Genomic DNA, 27,849 nt, shown 5'->3' on the forward strand with positions numbered 1-27,849 from the left:
GCATGAGTATATTTGTGAGCCGGTGTGGCTGTATGTTTGCATGAGAGGGTGCTTTCCTGGTTTTTGGTGTTATGATTTTTCAGTCGGTACACGTACGTGAATCTGTCATCTTTTCTCACCAGCGAAATATGTTTATCTCCGTCTTGTTAAAAGAGGGACTTCTTTCATCTCAACTTGTCTTGATTCACCTACTATTTTGTAAAAACAGAGAAAGTGCAGTGACAACATTTCCTGTTCTGCTCTAATTAGTTTTGGTAGTTATAAATGAAGCAATGACAACATAACCTTAACCACACAGGTTACACACACAGAAATGGGCATACAGGGTCACTCAATCGTGTTACTGCTGTGCATGTATATTCACAGCATTCACTTAACTCTTCAGCTTGTTATTTTCTCAATAATATTATGTCTCCATTTTAAATTATAACTTAGAAAAGGGAAACACTGTAAGGATGCAACAATACAGTAAGTGTACGGTTAAATGCATGCTGTACCTCAGTTTCTTTTTTACCACGGTTTTTAGTTCGGTTCTTATGACTTGGCCTATTAAATGGTTTTTTTATTCATTTTTCTATGCTTAGATGACAGAACAATGAAAACGCATTGTAATAGTTGCACATGAGTCTCATGATTGTCCTCAATGTAAAAAGATAAATCTGAACATTATACAGTCACTGGTAAACAGGGTTCAAATATGTAAAAGATGCTGAAAAGTAAAGATTCGGCAGGACCTGGAGGATTTTTCTGAAGATCAGTGAACAGTTTAATGGCTCAGGACAAACAAAAACCTCATAAACAACCTTTATAAAACATAAAAACTGTCATTGATTGTCCAGATAACATGGTGCAGTATTAAGAATCAGGTGTATGTAAAATTTTGAACTGGGTTATTTTAGAAATTCTGTTTTTATTCTGTGTTGAAAACTTTTTGTAAATATTTCTCATGTGAAGTAACTTATTCAGCGCCGGACTAAATTAAAAAATAAACCTTAAATGTTTTTAATGTCTTTTCTTTTTCTGGCGGAGACTTACTTAAACAACATCATTTGAACTTGCCATACTTTGATCTTTAGTGAATTGACGCCACTGACAGACAGCAAGCGGGTTGTAAAAACACAGGATGATGCAAATTGTGGATTTTTAGAGGCACACCCATCATACACTTTCTGCCTCCACCACTGATCCTCACACCACAAAAGATGGTGGTGATACTTTGTATTGTTGTCTTGCATCATTGCTCGTAATGGTTAGACTGTTTGTAAAATCTGAAACCAGCATCGCAAGTTAAGCGCCTGTAGCTTTAGTGCTCATTGGATATTTATCAGCGGTGAGGAGTTCATCCATTTCAGTGCATAGATTTACATACACACACAAACAGAGGTATAGAAAAGAATAATAAAACGCACACAAAAAATTTAGTCAAAATAATATTTGAACTTAAAAATAAAAATGCTCTATTAATTAAAAACTGTTAATTGGTTAACAGTCTGAAACCTTAAACAGAGTATAACTGTAATCAATTTAACAAAATATTATATTTAATTTCATTGTATAATAGTGTGAAATGTACGCTCACCTAAAGGATTATTAGGAACACCTGTTCAATTTCTCATTAGTGTAATGGTGTTGGGGATGTTTTCTTGGCACACTTTAGGCCCCTTAGTGCCACTTGGGCATCGTTTAAATGCCACGGCCTACCTGAGCATTGTTTCTGACCATGTCCATCCCTTTATGACCACCATGTACTCATCCTCTGATGGCTACTTCCAGCAGGATAATGCACCATGTCACAAAGCTCGAATCATTTCAAATTGGTTTCTTGAACATGACAATGAGTTCACTGTACTAAAATGGCCTCCAAAGTCACCAGATCTCCACCCAATAGAGCATCTTTGGGATGTGGTGGAACGGGAGCTTCATGCACTGGATGTACATCCCACAAATCCCCATCAACTGCAAGATGCTATCCTATCAATATGGGACAACATTTCTAAAGAATGCTTTCAACACCTTGTTGAATCAATGCCACGTAGAATTAAGGCAGTTCTGAAGGTGAAAGGGGGTCAAACACAGTATTAGTATAGTGTTCCTAATAATCCTTTAAGTGAGTGTATGTTTTTTTAAAAAGCATAAATTACCAAATTTGTATAATTTTAAACAATAGAATATATGTTCTTTAAAGTAAAATGTTTGTAAATTTACATAGAAAAACCGTAAACGAATGTTTCTATAATTAACTGCTTTACATTTGATGATTTTGCATGTAAATAATTATGTTTCTTCTTATATTTCTTACCAGTTACGTACATCAGAGTGTTTTATGTTACATTATATGATGTTTAATTAATGTTTACATCATGTTTTAAGTTAATAAAATATATGGTTAATACCGGTAAAATATACAAAACTAATGGCTACAATTTCGTTATGTTTTTCACCGTTTTAAACTCTAGAGTCCTTAACACATATTTTTACAGAAGTTTCTTGGAACTTTACCATAAAAGCAACATAATTTTACCATGTACCCAGGTGCACCCAATTTCAATACTTTAATTAAATAAACAAAAAGCCAACTCTGGTGACAAGCCTTCTCGGTTTTGAACAGTATTCAGTAAGCAAGTATTACATTGGGTACATAGCCAGCATGTGTAGCAGTAGAGCTTCCTCTGCTGGATGTTGGTGATACAGCAACCTGCACTGATTCAACATCCATTCCAGATCTTTCTGTTTAAAAACAATCTCACCATGATAAGTGATTATAGTAGATTGTAACTGTAATGTAAATCAAGATAAAGTGTATGTGTTTAACAGCTTTTCTTTTGTGTTTGTGTCAGTGAGGGTGATTGGTGGGACGCCCGCTCTCTCACCACAGGGGGAACCGGCTACATTCCCAGTAATTACGTCGCTCCTGTGGACTCTATCCATGCTGAGGAGTAAGTCTCAGATCTGTATGTGCGTATGTTTGTGTGAGAGATCTGAATAAACCAGCTGTATCCAGGGTGGGGATAAAGCTGGGAGATTATGTCATGTAATAATCACCCCCACTTTTAACCCTTAGACCGCTCAGCAGGATGTGTGGCAAACATCTCTCCACTCCCCAGACTACCCTGGCCCAACCTTTCACTATTGGTTAAGCCTAAACGTTAACATATCAGACTGCTATATTAGTACAGCAATGTTTTAATAGTGCATCCTAACCACAGGGTTTACACTTATACTATTTACATTATAGTTGTCTCTACGCTTTAAACTGGGATATGAGATAATATTTCAACATCGACAGATATACACAGCAGCTTTAAGCTGGTTACAGACTTTAAGACACAAAAATAAAATCATGGCAGAGATGACTGGAACATTTTATTATGGTGCGGGTTACGCTGTGGATTGATGATGTCATATTAATAATAGGAGATTTTCCTCCATTTCATTTTCATAAGCCACACTGCTGTAAGCTGCTGGCTCAGTCTATCATACTTAACTTTTACCAAGGGGATATGTTTGGTATATCCGTAAGAAAGAAGGACATTTAAATTATTGCAGTTGTTTATTTTTGGGTCAGATTTGCCAGACTGTCAGTAAAATGGTTCCTAGCTGTCACTGAAGCAGTACCCTTTTAAAAAGTACACATTTGCACCATAAAAAGTTTGATACATATTGGTACCAAAGAGTGCATATTAGTACATACTGGTGTTAAATGTATACATGTTTTATATCAGGACCTTTTTTAAGTGTACTAGCCTCATTGACCGTTTTTTCTGACAGTGCAGGTCATCCGTGTTCTTTGTAAAATATTTGCACCACAAATCCTGTTATATAAAGTCAACATGAAACAGAAGTAGCAATTGTCTTATTTCTCTGAGTGTGACGTACACGAGTGAAACAGCTTCTGAAATGAGGAAAAAAGGTAGGGAGGGACTTGAATTCATCAAGATTGGATCGCTGGATGTTGCTAATCGCTGCAATCTTTTCCCAGACTCCTCCCTCATGCCATTCTGAAAGTAAAGAGAGAACGTTTCGAGGAGGGGAGGAGATTAGTGTTTTTGTTTAAAGATTATGAGGGCACATGAATTTAAAAAAATAAAGTAAAGAGTACCACACTATTGCCAACAATAAGTTTTTAATTTCAAGTTTTAAAGGCAATAAACTTATCTTTATTATGTTTAAAGGGACACTCCGCTTTTTTGAAAATAGGCTCATTTTCTGGCTCCCCTGAAGTGAAACATTTTATTTTTACCATTTTGGAATCCATTCAGCCGATCTCCGGGTCTGGCGGTACTGCTTTTAGCATAGCTTAGCATAATCCATTGAATCTGGTTAGACCATTAGCATCATGCTCAAAAATTACCAAAGTGTTTCAATATTTTTCCTATTTAAAGGAACACGCCCAGATTTGGGGAATTTAGTTTATTCGCCGTATCCCCCAGAGTTAGATAAGTCCATACATACCTTTCTCATCTCGGTGCGTGCTGTAACTCTGTCTGACGCAGCCCCCGCTAGCTTAGCTTAGCACAAAGATTAAAAGTAAATAGCTTCAGCTAGCATACTGCTCCCAATAAGTTGCATAATAACGCGAACATTTTCCTATTAATCTGGGTGTGTTCCTTTCAAACTTGACTCTTAGTACACAGTGTAACTACAGAACAGTCAAGTAGGGAAAATATCGAAACTCTGGTAATTTTTGAGCGCGATGCTAATGGTCTAGGGGAGCTAAAAAAAATGATTTTATTTTCAAAAAAAGTAGAGTGTCCCTTTAAGTATGGAAAGCAAGATAAGAAGTTTTTTTAAGAAATAGCATTAATGGCAGAGTGCATGATTTCTAAAGCTTTGGAAAAGGGGGTCAGGCTGACTACCAAAACACACTTGTAGCCAATCAGCAGCAAGGTGCGTGTCTACTCAACGAAATCGTTGCCTGGGTTGCTTATGTGTGGGGAGGGTCTATCAAAAGAAGCTCCAGATTCTATTGGTGTAGGGGCGTGTTTGTTTAGGTGATTTCAAATGTCAACATTAGCTTTCAGAGATCATGCACCGCACCTTTAATACAACAATTAATTTGTCATATAAACAGACTTGTTATACTGTAGATAGACCCTGCCAGACTAACAGTATTGGAAAAATGGAGATTTTTCATTTGCATTTTCTCTATCTCTGTCTCTCAGTTGGTATTTTGGTAAGTTGGGGCGTAAGGATGCAGAGAGGCAACTTCTCTCCACAGGAAATCCACGTGGCACCTACCTGATCCGTGAAAGTGAAACCACTAAAGGTTAGACACAACATCATTTGCTAAGTTATTCAAACACTACTGCAATACACAGGATTGTTTACTGCATTACACAACATCATTACATTTATATTTTCTGTTCGTGTGTGCATTTGCTGCTGACTTTTTAATCCTGAGAAATTTACAGTGCACTATTAGTACTGTATGTGTGTTCTCTGTGATTCATCCCATTGAGTTTGCATTACTAATGCAGCGCTCCACCAAGTGAGCTACAGGAAAATTCAGCTGCACTTATGACATACAATAAACAACACCGTCTACTGCACTACACACCACAACATTACTGCATTATACAACACTATATATTCTTTTTGTTTGTTTTCTCTGTATGGCAGGTGCCTTCTCCTTGTCTATTCGTGACTGGGATGATGTAAAAGGTGACCATGTGAAGCACTATAAAATCCGCAAGCTTGACAGTGGAGGATATTACATCACCACCAGAGCTCAGTTTGAAACCATTCAACAGCTGGTCCAGCATTATTCGGGTAACACAAATACACACACATTTCTCTTTCCACAGACCAAAAAACAATTATTTAGCAGAGCTTATTTCATAGCTGCACATCTGGCAGGGCTCGCAAAATTGCTAGCTCGACATCCACGGGCTATTGTGATATCCTGTCGGCCTACCAAAATGAATCTCCGTCCTGCCTGTCGGGCTATCTTAGGGAGGAAAAATATATTTGAATGTTTTTGCATTCTCTCAGATTTGGTTAGGTTATTATATGTAATTTGGGCATCGGTATTGAAATCGCGTTTGAATGCACACTCGCGTTTACTTTCAGTTTCACAGGGAGCGGCAGTAGGCTACTGATTTATCATTGATGCTCTGGATCTTGAAGTTTAAATGTGATTTAAATTGCATGCGCAGTGCACTGCAAAAAAAATGATTTTCAAGAAAAAACAATTCTTAGTATTTTTGTCTTGTTTTCAGTAAAAATGCCTGGAAATTCTTGACTTGGGATGTTTTTCTTGATGAGCGGAACGACCCAAGAAAATTAGTCTAGATTTTAGACCAAACATATCAAATTTAAGTGATTTTGTGCTTAAAACAAGCAAACAAATCTGCCAATGGGGTAAGCAAATTTTTCTTTATTTTTTTCTAGAATTTAGTGTTTAAAGGTGCAGTGTGTAATTTTAAAAGAATCTCTTTACAGAAATGCAAAATAATATACAAAACTATATTATCAGACGTGTATAAAGACCTTTCATAATGAACCGTTATGTGTTTATTACCTTAGAACGAGACCTATTTATCTACATACACCGGGGGTCCCCTTACATGGAAGTCGCCATTTTGTGCCACCATTTTCCTACAGAAGACCTTAACGTACAAATTATTTTACTAAGTTGTCTCAGACGATGACATGTTTGTCTGGTGACAGCTACCGTAGCTTCTCTATGTGTTTCAAAAGCGAGGGGTAAGCAGTGGACTAAGCCGTTGGTTGCAATTCGCAACCTCACCACTAGATGGCGCTAAAATTTACACACTGCACCTTTAAGAAAAATTTTCATGATTTTTTGCTTACCCCATTGGTTGTTTTATGCACAAAATCACTTAAATATGATATTTTTGGTATAAAATCTAGACTTATTTTCTTGGGTCGTTTTGCTCATCAGGAGGAAGCACCTTAATTTGAGAATTTTTAGATATTTTTACTGAAAACAAGACAAAACATTTTTTGCAGTGTGAAGACAATTACAAACTTGCTGACAGTTATGTCAAAAATCCCAGACAAGAACAAAGAGCAGAGAAGTTAGGCTATGATTGTCAAGGATTGCTATGACAAAATATAACCCCAACATTAGAGGTATATATTGAGGGTTTTTTTATTGGCAAGCTACGTTCAGATGCTCGCACACAGAGAGTAGCATTTCTGACAACGCACACGCAAAATTCAGCCAGGGAATTTGAATTTTTTTTGCGAGCCCTGTCTGGCATACAGAATTATTGTAGGTAATTATTCTCCTATTTAAGACCTTAAAATCAAAGTGAGGTGATATACAAAAAAGCTTTCTGATAGGGCTCATAATGAAGACGCATTATGATGAGGTTTTGTCCCATGAACTGCTCTTATAGAGGCAGCACATTTCCGGTTCAGTCTTTTATAGCTCTCTCCATAGGATGCTCCAGTTAACATATCGACTGTTAATGCATTGTATGGATTTTAGATAATGTCTGCATCTTGCCTCTTCCATTACCTGAGCCCATAGAACAAACACACATACACACGCTCATAGCAGTAGAGCAGTTTAGCCAGGATGATATTAACTCTTCTGTATCCGTGTCAATTTCATATTGCTTCTAATCTAAGATGGCCATGTTTGCTTTAGCAAGCACACTTTCTCATTCTCATTTTTTGCTTTCATTGGCAGATATGTTGTTGCCACAGTGTTTTTCAGTTATAGCAGTGCTTTTTCAAATAGACTTATAGGGTGGGTTGCAGCAACAAGGATTAACAGAAGTTTAAAGCTAATCTAGGGTTTGTTGATCTCAGTTTAATTTTAATTCGAGTTTTGTTTCACCACTCAATTTTAAACACAAACAAATCTTAGATTAAAACTTTAACCTGTATTAAAACCTGAATCTGCGAGTTTGTCCACCATGATGAATTTTCTGGTGTAATTCAATAGCAACAATATTGACGTTGTCATTCAAAAAGGAAATAAAAAGTTTATGCAGGTAAAGGTAATGTAATTTTTTTATTATAAATCACTATACATCGGTAACCTAATCTAAAGGGCTGATTCAAATAAAAACATTTGACGATCTCTTAAAACAGTCTATTGTATTGATTAACGGACAATGTAGCAGGAAATATTGCGAAGCTTAGATATTTTGATATAATATACAAGATTTGTCAACGCATTTGTCATAAAGCGCGCCGTGTGTCTGTTCATTCACTGCCCTTCAGTTTCTGGCTGGAGCGCGTGACACAGGAGAAGCGCATACGAGCGTCGGTAGCTGTCACCGGTGCTGTTAATAATCTTTTTGGGCCGCCTAAAGGGGGTCACACACCAGACACGCAGCTCAGCGCCGCGCCGTTCTAATGCTGAGTTTACACCAACCGCGTTTCAGGCGTCAAAATCGTGTCTACAGCGTGTGGTTTGCCGCTTGAACAATTTGGATGCATTCGCCCGTGTAGAGCAGAGCAGACGCGTGGAAAAAGCAAGCATTTGACGCGCATCAGAGGCAAACTCCGCTTCTTGTGGGAGGGGCAAGTGCTATGCGGTTGTCTGTTTGCAAGATGACTGATGTTGATTGTGCATTTATCGAGAGTTACAGATGGTATTTGGTCACCTTACGACGCGGGTCGATAAACGTCACTTGACACAAAAGTGAAGTGTGTATTACAACTTACCAGGTTGCCCAATGTCCTCACTGACACTTTTCCAAGCGAGGCCCTTTTTATTCCTGTCTCCTCTATAGAAATAAGAACTTGTGTCATATAGCTCCGGACTGCTTACGGACAATATCAAGCGTTGGTTGAATGAGTGACTCCGGGCGGGGCTGCCACCACAGCAGCAAGCAAGCTCCTGATTGGTTAACGCGGCGCGAAATTCCGCCAAAGGTCAAATTTTTCAACTCGGGCGTCAGACGCAAATTTGCGTGAACCGCAAAATGCACAAAAGCACCATTCGCGCGTACCACGCACAACGCTCAATTCGCGCATTTTGCGCGAGCTTCTTCCACGCCGCGCTGAATGCCTCTTCCGCGCCGTGGGACCTCCTGACGCACGTCAACGCGTCTTCACATTGACTTAACATTGAAATCACTCGCGCTTCACGCCTCTACGGTTGGTGTAAACATGGCATAAAAAAATCGAAACACAATGTTTTCTATGAGTATACGCACACCGGCGCCGACAGGTGGCGCCTGTCCGAGGCGCTCAGCTTTGACTCAGGAAGTTGCTCAAATCCCTGTCGCGCCACAGAGTGCCACTCACATAGTTTAACATTAAATAACATCATATTTGTCCCAAATCATTAACGATTAACATCGGCTGCTAACGTATATTTTGCATTTTTAAGTAGACGCCATCTGACTAAGCTCGCGCTATTTAATGTGCACTTTTGGTTAACGATATCTCCGAGTTGCCCTAGACGCGACGCTGCGCGGCACTGAGCTGAGCTGCGTGTCCGGTGTGCGACCTCCTTTACTCGCTCTGTTGAGATGTTATAATAAATGCATTTAATTTTTTTTTTAAATATTTAAACATTTGCAAGTTTAAATTTAATCCCTAACTGAGAGTTAAAGTAATGGAGCAACAGGAATAAACCTAGATAATTTAGATTTACTGTAAAATTTAAACCTGGATCAAAATGACAGTTTAAATGTAACCCTGATTATTTTTAAACAGGTTTAACGTTTGGTGCAACAGAATTATAAAATAAGCTTTGATTTAAACCAGATTTATGCCTAATCCTTGTTAGTGCAACCCACCCATAGTCTGTTTTTACACTTTCTTCTTGCAACTGCTTGATCTAAATCATAGTGTGTTTACACCACCCTTCCTCAAAATCACACCAACTTTATTTATTCTGCAGCTTTTAGAATAAAAAAAAATCATTTTCCTATGCATTTACTGAAATACTGAGATGGCAAAGAATTGAAAACAAAAAATTGAATAATTTGTGAGGTGCTTGAAACGATAGTTCACCCAAAAATGAAAATTCTGTCAGTATACCATATATAAAAAAAGATGTCAACAATATTTTGTTAAAAGATAGTAAGCACACAGTTGACGACACCCGCTGATTTTATAATCAGGAAAAAATACTGTATGTGCTTGCCATCATTTATCAAAATATCTTATTTTGTTTTCAACAGACTAAAGAAACTCGTACAGATTTAGATCAACATGAGGATGAGTAAATGATGACAGAATTTTCATTCATTTTTTAGGTGATCTATCCCTTTAAGACTTTTGTTCCTTCTATTTGACGACAAAATATACACAAGGTTATACACTTTCGACTACATATGCATTGCAAGAGATGGGAAGACTGCAAGCTGCTCACAAAAAGCTATTTCTGCAGAAATAAACAGAATTGCATTACGCAATTCTTAATGAATACAGAAATGAATGCATTATGCTTCAGTAAATTTTAAATGATGAACTTCCAAAAGGAAGGATGTTTTACTTTTGTTAACAGTACCAGAATTTCCATGAAATTTACCCCAGATGACCTTTAACAAGCGCACACTGTTGAGGTTTTTTTGTGGACATCTAAACTGCAAACTGAAAGGCTTACCAAACAAACAAGCTGTAAATACACCCTAAAACTTGACACCAAGTCTAGAGTACACAGGAAATGTGCCATGTGTTTTTGATCTTTTTCTTCTTATGATGTCCTGCGTGCATGTTTGCACACTATCTGATTTCTTCATCTGAGTTTGGTAAAGGCTTTTATTGCCATGTGCGAGAGGGCTGGCAGTGCTGATGGCTGATGGAGCCGGATGCATGCTTGGGTCCCTTTAAGCTCAGAGCAGATGGCACTCAAAAGCTGCTTCCTGTAATGACGCGTCCTATCAGTGCGAAGTGTTCTGTTATCTCGGCTTTACGGTCCAGAGTAAACACTGATGTGGTTTTTGTAGGAAAAAGAATGCAAAATATAAAAATGATGGCCATTCCCAGTACAGTGACTAATCAATGAGGGACAAACAACTAAAAGAAACCAGCAGACTGAATGTTTGCTTTTTATTACACTGTGATTAAACAGATTCCACATTTAATATAAAAACATCTCAAATGAACACTTTATAAAGATAGAAAAGAGAGAAACAACATTTATTCTGCACTTTGAAAGAGCTCTTGGTGATAAAAAAAACTTAAAGCAGTATTTATTCAATGACATTTATTGCTTGGTACTTTAGAGGCCACAGCAGGAAGATGCAATCTGGCCTGCAAGCATCCACTTTGCTGGTGTTCAAGATTTAATGCACCTATAAACCTGCTCTTCCATCGGACCCTAACCCAAAGTACATCAAAAGTCAGGACTTGAATAATACATTTGGATTTAGTTGGCCTTTTGTCCTGCTTACACCGATAAGAACAAAAATTGCCGTTTGTAGGTGGACTGAAGCCCAGCAGTGTGGCTGGATATTAATAGCAACAAAGCGACGTGCTAGACAAAAAGGCTTTGAACTGGTTCACGGAACCAAAGCGAAAACCAGAAACTTTTGATGTTTTGCAAGGAACAGAAAGAAACCAGAAACTTTCAAAAAATATATGTTCCGGAACAGAATCGTTTATTTAAAATAATGGTTAATACCGTTATTTTTCTGTGCAATATGACTCGGTCAAGTTCACTTCCGGTCGTCGTTGACTCATTAGGAGAAATGAGAAGCTTGCCACCAGCAAGTAGCCTACTCAAGCCCAAGTCTCTAATGCTCAATCATAAGACGTAAATATTGTAGGCTACCAAGTATCTCAAGATGTTTGTCTTTTTAATACTAATTAGTGGTGATTCCGTACAGATCACGACACACGTTTCAGCTCGCATGCGATTTGTGGGTGAATGTTGATCATTTGCACGTGTTTCAAAGGCTTGCAAATGTTAAATGCAAGAGTTTTAAACAATTTAACCACAAAAAGGCGCTAAAGTGAACAATTTTCTGTACGCACAGACGTACATGTTTTTGAATGTGTCCGGTCCAACTCCAATCAAACATGATTATCCCTATACCCTTCAAAGATCTGAACTGTTGATGTATAAACTTGAGAGAGAGTTGCGCTACTGTGTCTCATACTGTAGTCAATTAAAATACATTTGGTGAATAAAGTACTGAAAAACACCTTAATTTTTACTTTATGTGAAGCGACTGTTTATGCTGCATCTTCTTCCCGAAGCACCGTTTGGAATTCGTCCTCCGTCTGTGTGTGTGCACATGTTTAAGGGCACTCAGAAGTGCAAACACGGAGAGACGCGTTTCAAAAAGCAAGCAAACAATCTTTCTGTTCTTGACAGGATTGGACACATACAAACAAAATAATCTCGAAATATGCTTTTACTGTCTCTGTTCGTAACAAACCAATTGGGGGAAAATCTGGTTCAAAGCTGAACAATTTTGTCTTGCGCAATAAGACAATTTTAAAGGAAGGTCGGCTGAGCGAGTGCAGGCTTTTGAAGTACAGAAGAATAGTTCTAAATGTACACCTGTTAAACAAACTTGTGTAGTAAAATTGTCCAGTAGCGTTTGAACATCTGCTCACAAACAATACACTGGAATTTGTTGCTTAACCAATCAGAGTAAAGCATTTAAGAACCCTGTGTTAAAATGTAAAATATTTGTGCAGTTTGTGGTTTAATATACACTACTAGTCAAAAGTTTTTAACTATGATCTTAAAAATCTTTTAATCTGAAAGTGTATTGTTAAATGCTTGAAATTACTTTTGTAGACAAAAATATAGCTGTGCCAAACACATAAACTTCTGTTATTAGAAAACTAAAACTTTATTTTAAAATATTATTTTTAAAATAGATGACTTGAATATCGAAGGAAAAGCAGCCAATAGGAGCCCAGATTAAAAGTGAACTCCTTCAGTATTCTTTAAAATCATCCTAAGGTGAAACTTCAAGAAGCTTCTTGATAAGATGACATGAGTACAGTTTTGCAATTTTTAGTGACTGCGCTTCAGATGATAAAATATAACAAGAGTTTTGATTTATTTTGGATGTATTGTTTATTAGTTTTAGTCATCAACATAATTCCCATAGTTACATTTGTGTTATGCCATAGTTCATTATTATTCTGTAATGTGAAAAAAATATATAAACAAAGAACAAGCGAGTGTTCCAAAACTTTTGACCGGTAGTGTATACCATCAATAACCAGTGTACATAACCTAATATTATAACTAGCGATGTAAATCTCTGTAAACTTCATGTGAAATTGGTCCTGGAGAGATTGCTACTGTAGGTTACATCTACAAGAGACAGATCGAAGCTAAACAACCCAACAGTGTTACTCTCGCAATCCTGATACTGCAAGCTCCTGCATTCAATCTTTATCGCAAGTCTCTTCTCATGCTTTCATTTCTCTCTGAATGTTTTGTGTCTGCGCTCAGAAAGGGCAGCGGGGCTTTGCTGTCGCTTGGTGGTCCCTTGCCACAAAGGAATGCCAAGGCTCACCGACCTGTCTGTCAAAACCAAAGACGTGTGGGAGATCCCACGGGAGTCGCTGCAACTCATAAAGCGCTTGGGCAACGGCCAGTTCGGGGAGGTTTGGATGGGTATGGCCCCTCCCACTGTGAGAGATGGAGGGAGGTCATGGTGATGGGTGAAGTCCCTTTACATACGTTCAGATATTTAAGCTGATTTGGTTTCAGGAATGTGTTGTCATAATGAAAGATTTAAAGTAGCATGACACACAAGTGAGGAAACAATTCTATCCCATGAGCCTCATGACGGCACGTGTCTCAATATCACTGTCATTGTAAAGTGACTGACCCTCTCAAACAACATGAAAGCCTTCCATCACTCTGGTTGCATGTTCCCCGCCGTCTCCACAGTTAACCCCTCTCCTCCCACTCCTCCCTTTCCCTGTAGAGAGTGCCGATGGTTTGTGCTTTACATTAACTGGTATGTGCATGGTCTACATCCCTGATACTGTGGGACTTAGCCATGATTGCTGGGAAATCGCCCGTGAGTCTCTGACACTGGAAGTGAAGCTTGGGGCAGGGTGTTTCGCTGATGTCTGGTATGGTAAGAAAATTGCCTCATCTTCCACGCTCTCATCGAAGTTTAGGAACGAAACTTGTTCATCTAATCCTTACTACACTGCTTTGTCATTTTTCACCCACCACCTTAACACAAACTTTACTTATAATATCCGTGTCATTTAGGAATATCTTATCCATAATGAAAATTATGTCGTTATTTACTCACTCTCAACTGGTATACTTGTGGTGTATTCAAATCATGTCGGATATATAGCATTTACACGATGAAAGCTCATAAACAAATAAACATAAATACTCAAGATTTTCTTTTAGCCCATAGTTTACAAGTTAGGGGCGTGTCAGTGAGAAACATTGTGTAATAAATGGATGCAACATGGTTGTCCGGCTTTTTAACAGCAAAATAAGCAGCACAAAATGTGATATTGCAATATAGCAATTATTATGTAACCCTACAATACACTGTCAGAAATAAAAGAACAAAACTTTACCTTTTCTGTCGCTGGGGTGGTACCCTCAAAGGTTAATTTTTGTACCTTTATGGGTATACAACAAATGAAATGTTGTACTTTTGGGGGAACAATATTATACCCTTAGGACCTATTGTGCACATTAAGGAACGATGCTGTAACAGATAAATTTAAGGGGTACAAAACAGTTAACTGTACCTGTAAAGGTATACAGTAGATCCTTAAGGTACAGTAATGAACCCAAAAATGTACAACCTTGTATTATGTTTAGTATAGACTGTTTCATCTGAAGCACGTGCATTGTCATGGTTACGCGTCTAGACTGAACTTAACTTCTGTGGCCGGATGCGTAAACATAGCCGTGACATTAAGACTGCGTCTTAAGAATGATTCTGACTGCCTAGCAATTAGTTAATGCTAATCAGTCTTATTATTTGGATTTAAATGAGACCAATCTACCTTTCTATGTAACATACTTAAAACAGTTATGATCAGTCTTGAAGAAAAAAATTCATGACTAACTTAAGACTAGTCTTAAAGTTTTATGCAACCGGCCTCTGTTTGTTTAATGGTATGGCTAGTGGCTAAACTGAACTCTGGAACAAATACCTGGTAAATAACAAAAATAACAAATGTTTTGGTTTCCTAAAGATGAGGGGAGATGGCGATCGTGGATCAGCGCTATGTGAAGGGAGGTTTGGCAGCCGATTTGTAGTTAAGATTGTATACATTAATTTACACAGTAATGTTAGTTTTTGATACGCTTTAGCTATGATTTGAACAATAATACACTTGTTTTATAGAAAATGTCCAGTTTTGTATCTATTTTCTGACAACGAATTCAGTGGCTTCATAAATAAATTTAAAACAACAAAACTTGCTGTATTTTCGTATCTTGCATCAATAAAACCATCCATTGTAAACACCACTTGGCCCTTACGAACAGGACTTGAATGCATCATTGTATTTACTTATTTATTCAGATATAAACAAAGGAGAGTTTTTGAAGAGGTTCTTTTCCATACAGTGCATTTTACAATTAACCAAATAAGCAGTATTAAATTAGTCCAAACAACTTGTTTACTATATTCAAGTTCTGTACTGTACTATAAGCAAGACATCCGAAAGCTTTGCTTTAAAAACCAAACAATCGTTAGCTTCTCCATTACAGACAACAGCAGTTGACCTGTTTGACTCTCAAGGATTAGATGAACATGTGTCCTCATGATTTTGATCCCTTACTTAATGTAGCTTTTAAAATTAAAGTTTTTGAATACATTTTTGTCAGGTTTCACAAGAAAATGTTTACTTAGACAAACCAGAGCACTTTTTCGGTCCACAGATATTAATTTTGTATACTGTAATACTGTAAGAGCATGATTTCATTTACTTGTTGACGTCAGTGTTAATAAATACAGGTAAGAATTAGAACAGTGAGTATCATGGGTGTTTTATTATGACTAATGCCTCTACTCAGTTTCATCTACTCTCAAACCACTACATTAAAGGTATAGCGGAAGATTTTCCCGAATTTTTGAAAAGAACTGCCCCTTCACTTTTAAAAAAAAAATGCACATGCGCAACACACTACCTGCTCCAGAGAGGGAACGCCTATTATTAAACGTGTGCACGAGAGACAGAGAGCATGCACGAGCCTCTTCTCTTCGCTCTGTTTACAAGTTGCTGCCGGCATGTCTCATACATTGAGATGTTTACCGTGTCTGCGCGGTTCGTGACTTCAACTTTTACTAGCAGTGATTTTAAATGGATTTCTACAAATAGCATGACAAACTTTACCTGTCGAATAGAAACTTTGCGACTGAGGCATCAGTGGGAAGCCCAACCTGTGTGAAATAGTCTCCCAAAAACACTCTGGTCTTGTTTCTTTCTTTAGAGGCCTTTCTCTTCTTGCCATATAATTCGTAAACACTTTTTCTCTTGCGACCCTCAGACATTTTGAAAAACACGGTGAGAACGCGAGCTTCAATGGATGGCTGAAACCGTAGCTCACCACACATATATACACCTGAAAGTGCGCATGTGCAGAAAGCTAACCAAGGGACGAGCACGTACAACGGCCTTATGTCAACGTATCATCAGAATGATTGACAACTGGGATGACCAATAGTCTTGATGATCCACTCGGAAAAAGAAAATGTTTCGCTATACCTTTGTGCACATCCCTCGCCCAACACTTCCCTGTACATCTGCATCCCAAAATATCTCCATGATCTGTCTTGCCTTTAGGACACTGCAGGCCTTGAGTAGTTCATGCGCACACACAGTATTGAAAAGCAAAAAATAAAAACTGCTAAGCTTTTCCAGTTACAAGACTGCAAAAGTGATTGGCTACTTCTTCAGCGATCTTGGTTTTTGGATGTTTTAATATAAAAAATTGAATTTTTTTAAAATGAATTAATTAACACATTTCGAAATCAGATTAAAGACAAGTGTACAAGAATGAGTACAAATTACGTTACGCATTTGGTGTGCACACAATATAACTGACTTCATTTGTGTGTTTTTTAGCTCCAATGTACAGTAGTGACTTTGACTTAGATGTTATGATGTAACTTTATTTTCCCCAACACTCATATATCTAATGACTGCGCTTGTAAACTGTGTGTGTTGTGTGACTCTATCGGCTGTTGAGATTTGAAAACAGAATTAAATACTGAATCTCCATTATCAAGTGTTTTAAAGGCAAGAAGCACTGTGGATTTATCAACCTGGTTTTTTGTTGAATAAAACACCATGTCCTGCAATGAAAACAGACAAAAATCTAAAGCCCAGTGTAATCCTAAAGTAAACTTTCAGCTTCAAAGTGCCAGTTTTGTAGAACTGCACAGCTTTAAAAATTATGTCATCATTTACTCACCCTCATGTTGTTTTATACCTGTATGAATTTCTTTTTTGTTTTTTGATGAACACTTAGATAATTGATGATAATTGAAATATAGATAATTGATGAAAAGCCAGTGGCAGCCGGTGACGACTTTTTCGAGGGGCGCGAATTCAAAATATGTATTTGTTGCGTCATGATAACCATGTGCATCATGTGTCTTGTCAAGGTGGGTGCCTGCTGTACACACGTCAAAAGGGTTTATTATAAAAGAGACGCTCACGTTCACAAAATACTTGCAAGACACTTACTTAAACTAAACTCTGATTACAAATGATATTAAGTGAGTACAGTATCTGGCAAAGGCGAGCATCACTTTTATTGTGGACCCTTCGGACGAGTCTGCAGCAGGCACTTGTTTTGACGTGACGTGTGATGCACATAGGTTCACATGACGCGCCGATCACATATTTTGACATGACAAGCCACACACAACGGGCTAAATACATGTCATGTCAAGCTTCGCATCGCGCCCTCAAAAAAGAAGTCACCGGCCACCACTGTGATAAGCACACAGCTGGTGGAAACCATTGACTTCCATGGTGGGATAAACAAATACTATGAAAGCACAGAGGGTTCCCATTGAATTTCATAGGATTTGTTTTTCCTACTATGGAAGTCGGTGGTTAAAATCAGCTTTGTGCTTACCATCATTTATTAAAATATCTTCTTTTGTGTTCATCAGAAAAATAAATGTATACAGGTTTAAAACAACATGAGGATAAATAAAGAATGATCCCTTTAAGTGAATTAGAATTTGCCCTATTCATAGTAAGAAAAAAGATCAAAGTAACCACTCATAGAAAGAGCTGTTTTAATTGCAGAGATACATTGCATAAAACAATTTTTTAATGCATGAATGCCGCCTTTTTTGTGCATGAATGTCATTTTTTATGCATAAATGTCATTTTTTTATGGTAGACACTGTGTGCTAACTGTCAGTTATGTGTTTTTTGCTATCAGGTACGTGGAACGGGAACACTAAAGTGGCTGTAAAGACCCTAAAGCCCGGCACCATGTCTCCAGAGTCCTTCCTGGAGGAAGCACAGATCATGAAGAAACTACGACATGATAAACTAGTGCAGCTCTACGCTGTGGTTTCTGAGGAGCCCATCTACATCGTCACGGAGTACATGGGCAAAGGTCAGATGCTGTTGCTAATGTAATAAGGAAGAGGAGGAGATTTTACACCATGTCCTAACCAGACGCTATAGTGTGATTCCAGTGATAGGCTATTTGTCTGTTCACACCGAATGCCAAAAGGGGCGTGGCGCGACACAATTAATCACACAACGCAGCCAATCAGAGCAGTTTTTCTCAGTTTCTGCACCCTCTCGCACTGCAGCTGAAGAGCCCATCCACATACAGAGCATCCCTCAGCTTTTTATGGTTTTCCATGTGAAACTTGAGGGATTTGTTTTATATTTCTGCTTATAAACGTTTAATCAGTCTCCTCATCCATGTTTGATGGTTAATATTCATGATGCGAAGAACTTTGTGTAGTCAGCAGTGACCATGGGCGGATTGGCCATCTGGCAATTCTGACAAATGCCAGAGGGGCCAGACCATTTTTTTATGTGGGCCGGTGAGTTACCCCAGTAGAGACCTTGCACGGATGCAGGGGCGAATTGGTCATATGGAGCAATGTGGGCCACAAGTTATAAAGAAATAATAATAATGATTACAACACTGTGTGTTTTATTTGGACCGACTTCACTGCTGTTGTTGCTGCCTCCTTTAAAACACACATGGTCACTGACTCGCTGTGCCATCTGGCATACCGGGCATTTTCCCGGGGGGCCGCGGAGCTATTTGGGCCGACAGTCCCGAGTCTGACACTTTTTTCGATATATTATCGTTTCTGACCTGCCCATTAATCCATACAGTTGATCAGCGGCCCGATTGACATTGGGCTGGCCCAATCACATCGTTAAGCATTAACCCCTTTAACTTTGGTCCTGCCAGCGTAATGCATTAAAAAAAATAGCGCAAGAGCAACCACCGGCCCTTGACACACGCTCTGCCGCCCAAAGGCTATTTTCTTCACAGATGTAGTTACAGTGTCAAAATGTTGACAAATCAAAATGAAAGAAGGCTGGAGTTTCTGTTCACAGAAGCCGTCGTAAACAACTCCCAACCAATCAAATTACACGACCGAGCAAGATTTTTGAATCAAATAAAAGAAATTGAATTTTTGTTAAGACGAACGTGAATTACGGGGCTAATCAGAATTCCAACCAATTAAAAGAAAGAAGGCGAGAGTCTCTGTTCACTTAGTTTGAGTGTTTGTACAGTGCTTAACACATGAATGCATATTGTTTCAAAGTTGCATTACAGAAAATGCATTCTTATATAAAAAAAATTCCGACAGTTTGCAAATCCAGAGATGCAACTACTTGAATTTTTAAAGATTTTTATTTTTAAAGTTATCATATTGTTGATTTTGTTTTGTTTTTTTTAAGAAGGAGAATGTTTCATTTGTTCCCTTTTATTTAAACAAAATTAGTATATCCAAAAACAGTATATCCATAAATAGACCTGTGTTTCCTTCTCATGTTAACAAAGTCCGTCCACACCTTTGGTTACACTTTTAGCCTGTTTTGGTAGCTTTCAGTAAATTAATTTGTTCTCGATAATGATTTATAAAAGTGGGTGCGAGATCTTCACCCTCAGAGCTGACAAACAAAACAGAGTCAAAGCCTTATGTTTAACCTTGTTTTATGTCATGGTTGGTATACACATTTAAGGGACCAATAAGACAGAAAATGTGTGCGTTTATCAAACAAGGGGCCGGTCTGGTCCAAAATGCCAGGGCCGATTTTTTTTGTCCCAGTCCACCCATGGCAGTGACATTACAGAAATTGAAACTCGCATCACGCTCGGTTATGACAAAAACTCTGAAGATAGCCTTTAGTGCGCGTCGCGGCGTCGCGTTTAGTTAGGACATGGTGTTAGAGTATTTAGCACAGCTGAGACATTAGTAGTTTTGTTTTTAATATTTATTTTTGTTTTAAAGTTGAATTGTTGTTTGGTATGTAAATTAATTTGGTTTTCTAAATTATGATTGTGTCAGTACTACCATGAAGATATTTTTTTGTAGAAGAATGTCTCCTTCATTGGCGAAGCTAACATGTGCATCTGATATGTTTTAGGAAGTCTTCTAGATTTCCTGAAGGATGGGGAGGGACGAGCGCTGAAGCTGCCCAACTTAGTTGATATGGCTGCTCAGGTACAGCAATATAGTATATACTTCACTAAACTAAGAATGATGCCTCTTTTTTGGGGATTTTCACAAAAGTTTAATGTCTTCCAGAAAAATGTCTTATTTAAATCTATAAACATACAATATATCAAATGAAAGAACAGACCATCTGCTTTCAAACAAAAAGAAAAAAAACAGTTTCATCCTATCTTCATTTGTTCTTTTTTTGTCACGTCTCAAATATGGGTGTGTTTCTTAAAAAATACCACATTTTGAGAAAAGAAGTAGAAATAATTGCATTTTTGTAAAGGACTTTCCGTAGATGCTTTAGTGTTTTATAAGTTGGGTAAGAACACCTAGTGGATAATAGCGGAAATATGGATTGCTGTAAAAACTCGTCATTGGCAGGGAAGCGTTTTCTCTTAATTGACAAAATAATTTGTAAATGGTAGTGAAAGAGTTAATTCACTTTTGTTTAGTCTTTTGATAAATACTAAAGTACGTCTGAAAAGATAATCTACATTACTTAATTATATATTTATATAGCCAATACCAGCATGAATCTATTAAGTCATACAAATCTTAATAGATGGGATACACTTTAACTTATAACATGACTTTGCAGATTTAGTATTTGCACTGTTCAATTCAATTTTATTTATATAGCGCTTTTCACAATTGTTAATTGTTTCAAAGCAGCTTTACTTTAATAGATGTAGGATAAAGCATAGAAAAGATTCTCCAGTGGATGAAAAACCCCCTAGGAGAAAAACTCTCCTGGCTAGTCTAGGGGGAAAACTCCTAGTAGGAGAAAAAACCCTGAGAGAGATACATCTATATTTATATATATAAATACTATCAGGGTATGTGAATGGGTAAGCAGATTAAACTGGTTCCGCCGGTGGTCGTTGGTCAGTCATCGGCTGGGCATCACGTTGAAGGACAGCCAGTAGATCAGTGGTGTGATGACCTTCACAGCTGCAGGAACTGGGTCTGTTTGTCTCATTGTCCTCGGGGTTGAGGTCGAGACAGGGAGAGAGATACAGAACCCTATTAGCGTAGGGGCCGTTCACATGTAATGCAAGTGTCATACAGTATTGTGGTTTAAATCAGCTCCGTTCCAGACAGGCTAACTATTGCGGCTTAAGTATAATACCCAGATTAGTTATGTGAATGCTTTGTTCTGGACAAACTAACTATTGCGGGATAAGTACATTTACTGGACATTTTATCTGAATGTGTGTTTGTGTAGGTGGCTGGAGGTATGGCCTACATCGAGAGAATGAACTATATTCACAGAGATTTGCGCTCCGCTAACATTCTGGTGGGTGATAACCTGGTGTGTAAGATCGCTGATTTTGGCCTGGCCAGACTTATTGAGGACAATGAGTACACGGCCCGACAAGGTGAGAAACATGCCTCACAAAGAAGAGTTATTCCTCCACAGATATCTGTATTTCACGCTGCTGATAATAACCTACATGTTGTGTTTGGGTGGTAATGTCTCTAATAGGTGTCCTGAAGAAATAGGTCACCCAAAAATTTTAATCTTGTCATTATTTATTTTCCCTCTAGTCATTACAAACCAATACGTTTTTTTTATATAGTGAGTGTTTTTGTCAAACCATGTTATGCTCAAAATATTTTAAGGGGTGTAATGTGTGCAACATTGAAAAAACACTAAAAATACACCATGTCATGCTACTTTATGTAAAGGCATCACTGTCATTGCAGTAGATGTTTTAAAAAAATAAAATGATAGTAATCTAACCATGGACCAGCATGAAAGTGTAAAAAGCTCTTATAATTTACTTATCCTCATGACATCCCAGATATATACAGTGAGCAGTGCAACATCAGTAACCTGATAAACCATTGTTATTATAAGTAGTAATATTTCTGCATTTGAAATGATTTACTTACAGATGTAGTGGTGTAATAGAAAAACAATAGAACCATTGATAATGATATTCACATTAAAATAATCACAGTGTGAAGTTTAATTAGAAAATGAGTTAATTCTGTGAAAAAACAGCTTCTTTTTGTCCTTTATTAAGAAAGAGGGTAAGCGAATGTTTCGCCGGTTGATAGAAATTCAGCAGCAGATATATTTTATAAGTAAAATGGACCATTCCATTATTGCTCAGAGGAAGAACACAATTTGTATGCATTCAGTTTGTATAGATTCAATTTTATACATTTTCCCCTCTCAAATCAACTTATAGCAAAGTTTAGGATGCTCAGTTATGCTTTAGCTGATTTCAAACGCTTTAAGGCTTAGTCCACACGGACATGTACAAACCCGGTATGAAGCGGTGTCAATAGCATGCCAAACCAACATATGGCAATATATCTCTAACCGTAAAGCTATGTTGGCCAATCAGAAGCCATCGCAGATTTTCCGCTCAGCATGATAACACTGCAACCGGAGTTTCTTAAAATTCACCCTGGCAGGAGTTTTTATAAAAGTTCAGTTTTTGGCACCTGATATCATGTTTGCGTGTGGACGAATGGCCAAACCCCATAAAAGAAAGTTTGGTTTTGAAAATACTTGTGTACATGTGGACATGGCCTAAAAAAGATGGCATGAGGGTGAGTAAACTATGAGAAAATTTTTTCGAAGACAATTCCTTTAAAGACACAAAATGGCATTTAGACACATTGAATTAGTTCAATTAATTAAGAGTCAACTTTTATTTGATTTTGACAGAATATTTCAAAATACTGCAAAAAGTTTATTTAAAACCTTTTCTGGCTATTTTGTTTCTTCAATTTCTGTATTTCAGGAGCTAAATTTCCCATAAAGTGGACGGCTCCCGAAGCGGCTCTGTATGGGAAGTTCACCATTAAATCTGATGTTTGGTCTTTTGGAATTCTGCTCACAGAGTTAGTGACTAAAGGCCGAGTGCCTTATCCAGGTAAACTCTACAAACTGCTATTCCACGGCACAGTTTCAAAGACAAGGCTTAGCTAAAGCCAGGACTTATTAAGATGTTTAAGCCACTTTTATAAACATGCTTTAGAAAAAGACGTTACTGGTGTATATCTTGAGACAAATCAATGACACCGACATATTTTAAGATCTATCAGTGCAAGTTATTAGTCAGTAAATCATAGCGGAAAGTATGTATTGTATGATCATAAAATGAAATAAAACTAGTTAATAGTTCTCTATGGAGTGCTCACTAGATGTTATGTGAAATTATAAATGTAATCCTGAAGTTTAAACTACATTTATCCTAAACTATTTGGGAAGAGCATTTAGCAGGAGCTATTCATTTTAGTAATTCATTCATTAGTCATTATGTAAAAATATGCACACTGGATTTGCCATTGATCTGCTCTCTAGAGCACTATCATTATCAATCATTAGAAAATCTTTATTGGCTGACCACTAGTAAAAATCCTGCCGGTTCTTCCAAAACTATTCACATGTCATAGGAATACAATGGGTGGGAAAAAAAGCATATTGCATCATCAACAGATGTTTTCAGGTGTTCTTCTCTAAATGCAGTCCCATGTGGCGATGATGAATTTTCTGGCTTTATAAATCAGGTTCTGTTATATGATCTCATCTGATAGAAGAGGTCCTCTTTGCCCTGCCGCTAAAGTTTCAAAAAGATTTAGCTGTTGAATGACATTTTAGTTGTCTTTTCAGTCCCCCCCAATATATGTTACACAATTTCACTTTGCAACATGTGTTTTCATATACCTGTAGCTTGCTTTATAATAGTGCCTCAAAGTGGTTCTGAATGTTGTCATGCAGTTTCTAGGTTGTTTTCTGGGTCAACAGAGCCCCATGTCTTTATAATATTCTGGTCTTATATGGATTAAGTCAGGCCTTTAGTGTCAGTATTCATATTTTATATCAAATAGGTTTGTTTTCACCCAATGTATTGCCTACTTGCTGGTTTTAGCTAATTTAGCTGGTTTATAGGGGGTTTGGCCACTTTTTTGCTGGTCTTAAAGGGACACTCCACTTTATTTGAAAATATACTCATTTTCCAGCTCCCCTAGAGTTAAACATTTGATTTTTACCGTTTTGGAATCCATTTAGCTGATATCCGGGTCTGGCAGTACCAGTTTTAGCATAGCTTAGCATAATCCATTGAATCTGATTAGACCATTAGCATTGCGCTAAAAAATAACCAAAGAGTTTCAATATTTTTCCTATTTAAAACTTGACTCTTCTGTAGTCCGACAGAAAATGAAAAATGTTGATTTCCTAGGCAGATATGGCTAAGAACTATACTCTCATTCTGGCGTAATAATCAAGGTCTTTGCTGATGTAACATGGCTGCAGGAGGCGCAGTGATTTTACACCGTGCCCGAAAGTATTCCCCTTGGAAACTTTCAATAGCTGGGGACTATTTTCGGGCACTGCGTAATATCATTGCGGACCCGGAGATTAGCTGAATGGGTTCCAAAATAGTAAAACTCATATGTTTATCTCTAGTGGAGCTGGAAAATAAGCCTATTTTCAAAAAAAAGTGTAGTGTTCCTTTAACTGGTCAGGCTGGAAGACCAGCTGACCTGCCTGCTAAAACCAGCTTGACCAGGCTGGAGGCTTGGCTAAGCTGGTTTTAACAGATTTAAGATGGTTTGAAGCTGGTAGCTTGTTTATTCTGTTCCATGTGACTCCAGTAGGTTCATATCTATAGAAGTGAAACAGTATGTTTGTTGTTTGTGAGGGAAAACATTTTTTTACCGTATATAATGATCGATACGTTACGCTTAAATGTAAACACATCTGGATCAAAAATGGTGGCACACCGGGTCCACGTCAATATGTAAAACAACACTTGACTATGTGTTTCATCTAGATTCTAGATGATATCACGTTACATATTACCTTGCGGGTGTGCCTGCCACTATTTTCGATCTATATTTAAATGCAACGCATCGATCATTAAATACACTGAAAAAAATGAATAATTTTCTCCCACAAACACATTGTTTTACTTCAAAAGACATATATTAGCGTAGTCCTATGGATTCCTTGCTTTTGAAGTTTGCTTTTGTTGTATGTAGGTACCAACTGGATAGCAAAAAAAGACAACCAATAGAAAATGGTCTAAAATGTGCATTTAGGAACTTTTTTTGTGAAATAATAAATTGTCCAATGGACATTGAAACTATGCTATAACCTTTAAATCCTTATACTGACAGCCATGCAAAGCTGAAACATACTTTTTCTGTTATTGTTGGTAGGTATGAATAACCGGGAAGTACTGGAACAAGTGGAGCGCGGTTACCGGATGGCGTGCCCTCAGGACTGTCCGAGTTCTCTACACGAGTTGATGGTTCTGTGCTGGAAGAAAGATGCAGAGGAGCGGCCCACTTTTGAGTACCTACAGGCCTTCCTTGAGGATTACTTCACGGCAACCGAACCTCAATATCAGCCTGGAGACAACCTCTAAACTCAGTATCCTGGACTTACCCTGATCTCACCCTTCCTGGGGTATCCTGTATGCCCCCTCCACTGACCTCCTGTTTGGAGGCAGCTACCGCGTTATGGGTTCAAACAAACTCTTGTTATTTCCTGTGGCCTCATTCCCTAGCCGAACCAGAGAAGACTCAACCATTTGCACAGATTTTTTACAGATGAGAAAGCTGGGGTTCAAAGTAGAGGGAATTTTGGAGGGAGATGGCGTGGAAAAGCTTTTGTTCAGGGCTGTGACCATAACCATTATAATGATATGCCTGTATTCTGTGTAAATACCAGATGTTTGTTATTATTTTTACTTTTGTTATATCCACTCATGTTTGATGCCTGCCAATGCACAACACTTTCATGTTTCATGTCTTTGTGTCTGCTCATAATGTTTGGGTTATAAGAATGTATGTCATTTATTTGTTCTCTCATCTGCTTGTGAGATTTCGTCCCAGGCAGAGGAATTCAAATTCAAGGCTTTTCATATTCTAGATGTTTTGAAATTCTTCAGGCTTAACCTGCTAGAGAAATGTATCTTATTTTTCTTTTATTACTTCTGTTTTTTTACAATGCTAAAAATGTGTCTTCAAATATTAGATCTTCATGTAAAACAAAAGTTATTTTACGCATAATGTTTTTTTAATTGTATAAACTGCCATATCTTAGCATCTATCCACTTCCTCACTGTTTGAGAAAATACATCATGTTAAGTTTTTCGAGGTACCAGGTATATAACAGTATTAAACCAAATAGAAAGGCATCTGATTATAATGTTTCCAAAATATTCTATTGACTAAGATGCATATTCATTTTTGAAAACAGCGCAGATTTGTTATTTGCTGTCTGTGATAGTGGTTCTCAACTGGTTGCCTCAAGAAAATACATTTATGAATCCTTAAACACCACTATCAAATTAGTTTATTGTCTTCAATTCAATTATTATCCTTATTTATTAAACATTAACATTTATTATGTGGTTTATTTGTAAATTATTGACTAATTGTTTTTTGCATTTTGATGATTACGTGTTTTCAGCAGCCAATAACTGAAACATTTGTATTACAATGCAATTGAACCTGTTTTTAAAAGAGTTTGGGTCATTATCTTTTTACCGTATGTATTTTTGGTCATGATTTTTCTGGATAACTGAACCTGTCAGTGCTGAAATATGCCTAATTTGGCTTATACCAAACATATTACTTGCTATGATGGGATACAATGCAAAGCTCATTATGACCACTCTAGTGACAGAAGTCCCGCCTTCCAGGTAAAAGAACCAATCATCATTCGATAAAGACTGATAGTTTTCTGGAGCAGGGGCTTTATAGTCATGTGAGGCACTTTACTGTACATTCTGCGTGCAGTAGCTGAAGCAACCTTAAAATAAGCTGTTGTATAGCATTTAGATGTTAGGTTTAACATAAATAACAATGTTTAATCATGTTGTTTTGTTTTAGCACATGATTTTTCCCTATTCAAGTCTTGCACGACTAAAACGCCTGGATGCATTGCAAACATGGCCGCCTAGTGGTGTAACTTCCCCAAAGAAGTGACCATAATATGTTGCCATAATATAGAACATATATTAGAATATATGGATATGGATTATACAGAATATATTCACCCTCCATGTGCCCAATATGAATTTTCCCTGTATACAGAGCTTAGACTGTCACAGAGACACATGTGACTTTAAGATGTGACTAGTTGAGAGCCACTGGCCTACAATATCCCAAAATGAATTAGATTTTTTTCTTTTTTTAATGTATGATTCCATTTCAGTCTTTAGTCATTAAAAATCACTTGTGTTTATTACCAGATGCGACATTATTTTTGGTTTCAAACACAGCCTCACGTGACGCTCGGATTGCT

General features: G+C 37.6%; 1 protein-coding gene across 8 annotated transcripts in view; it reads left to right on the top strand.

The window, feature by feature from the left end:
- The window catches only part of fynb (FYN proto-oncogene, Src family tyrosine kinase b), an 81,226-nt gene extending 54,168 nt beyond the window's left edge, over positions 1-27,058 (top strand). For 5 of the 8 annotated variants that reach the window (XM_073855519.1, XM_073855518.1, XM_073855520.1 and 2 more), the window contains 10 exons: positions 2,838-2,936; positions 5,163-5,266; positions 5,620-5,769; positions 13,358-13,522; positions 13,839-13,994; positions 18,305-18,484; positions 20,494-20,570; positions 21,796-21,949; positions 23,330-23,461; positions 25,755-27,058. In XM_073855519.1, coding sequence (XP_073711620.1) covers positions 2,838-2,936; positions 5,163-5,266; positions 5,620-5,769; positions 13,358-13,522; positions 13,839-13,994; positions 18,305-18,484; positions 20,494-20,570; positions 21,796-21,949; positions 23,330-23,461; positions 25,755-25,963 — 1,426 coding nt within the window. In that variant the 3' untranslated portion in view covers positions 25,964-27,058. The remainder of the gene's footprint in view (positions 1-2,837; positions 2,937-5,162; positions 5,267-5,619; positions 5,770-13,357; positions 13,523-13,838; positions 13,995-18,304; positions 18,485-20,493; positions 20,571-21,795; positions 21,950-23,329; positions 23,462-25,754) is intronic. The other 3 variants (XM_073855523.1, XM_073855524.1, XM_073855525.1) reach the window with 3 other exon arrangements.
- Positions 27,059-27,849: the final 791 nt, after the last annotated feature.

This window comes from Misgurnus anguillicaudatus, chromosome 18 (assembly GCF_027580225.2).
Source record: "Misgurnus anguillicaudatus chromosome 18, ASM2758022v2, whole genome shotgun sequence".
NCBI classification, from domain to species: Eukaryota; Metazoa; Chordata; class Actinopteri; order Cypriniformes; family Cobitidae; genus Misgurnus; species Misgurnus anguillicaudatus.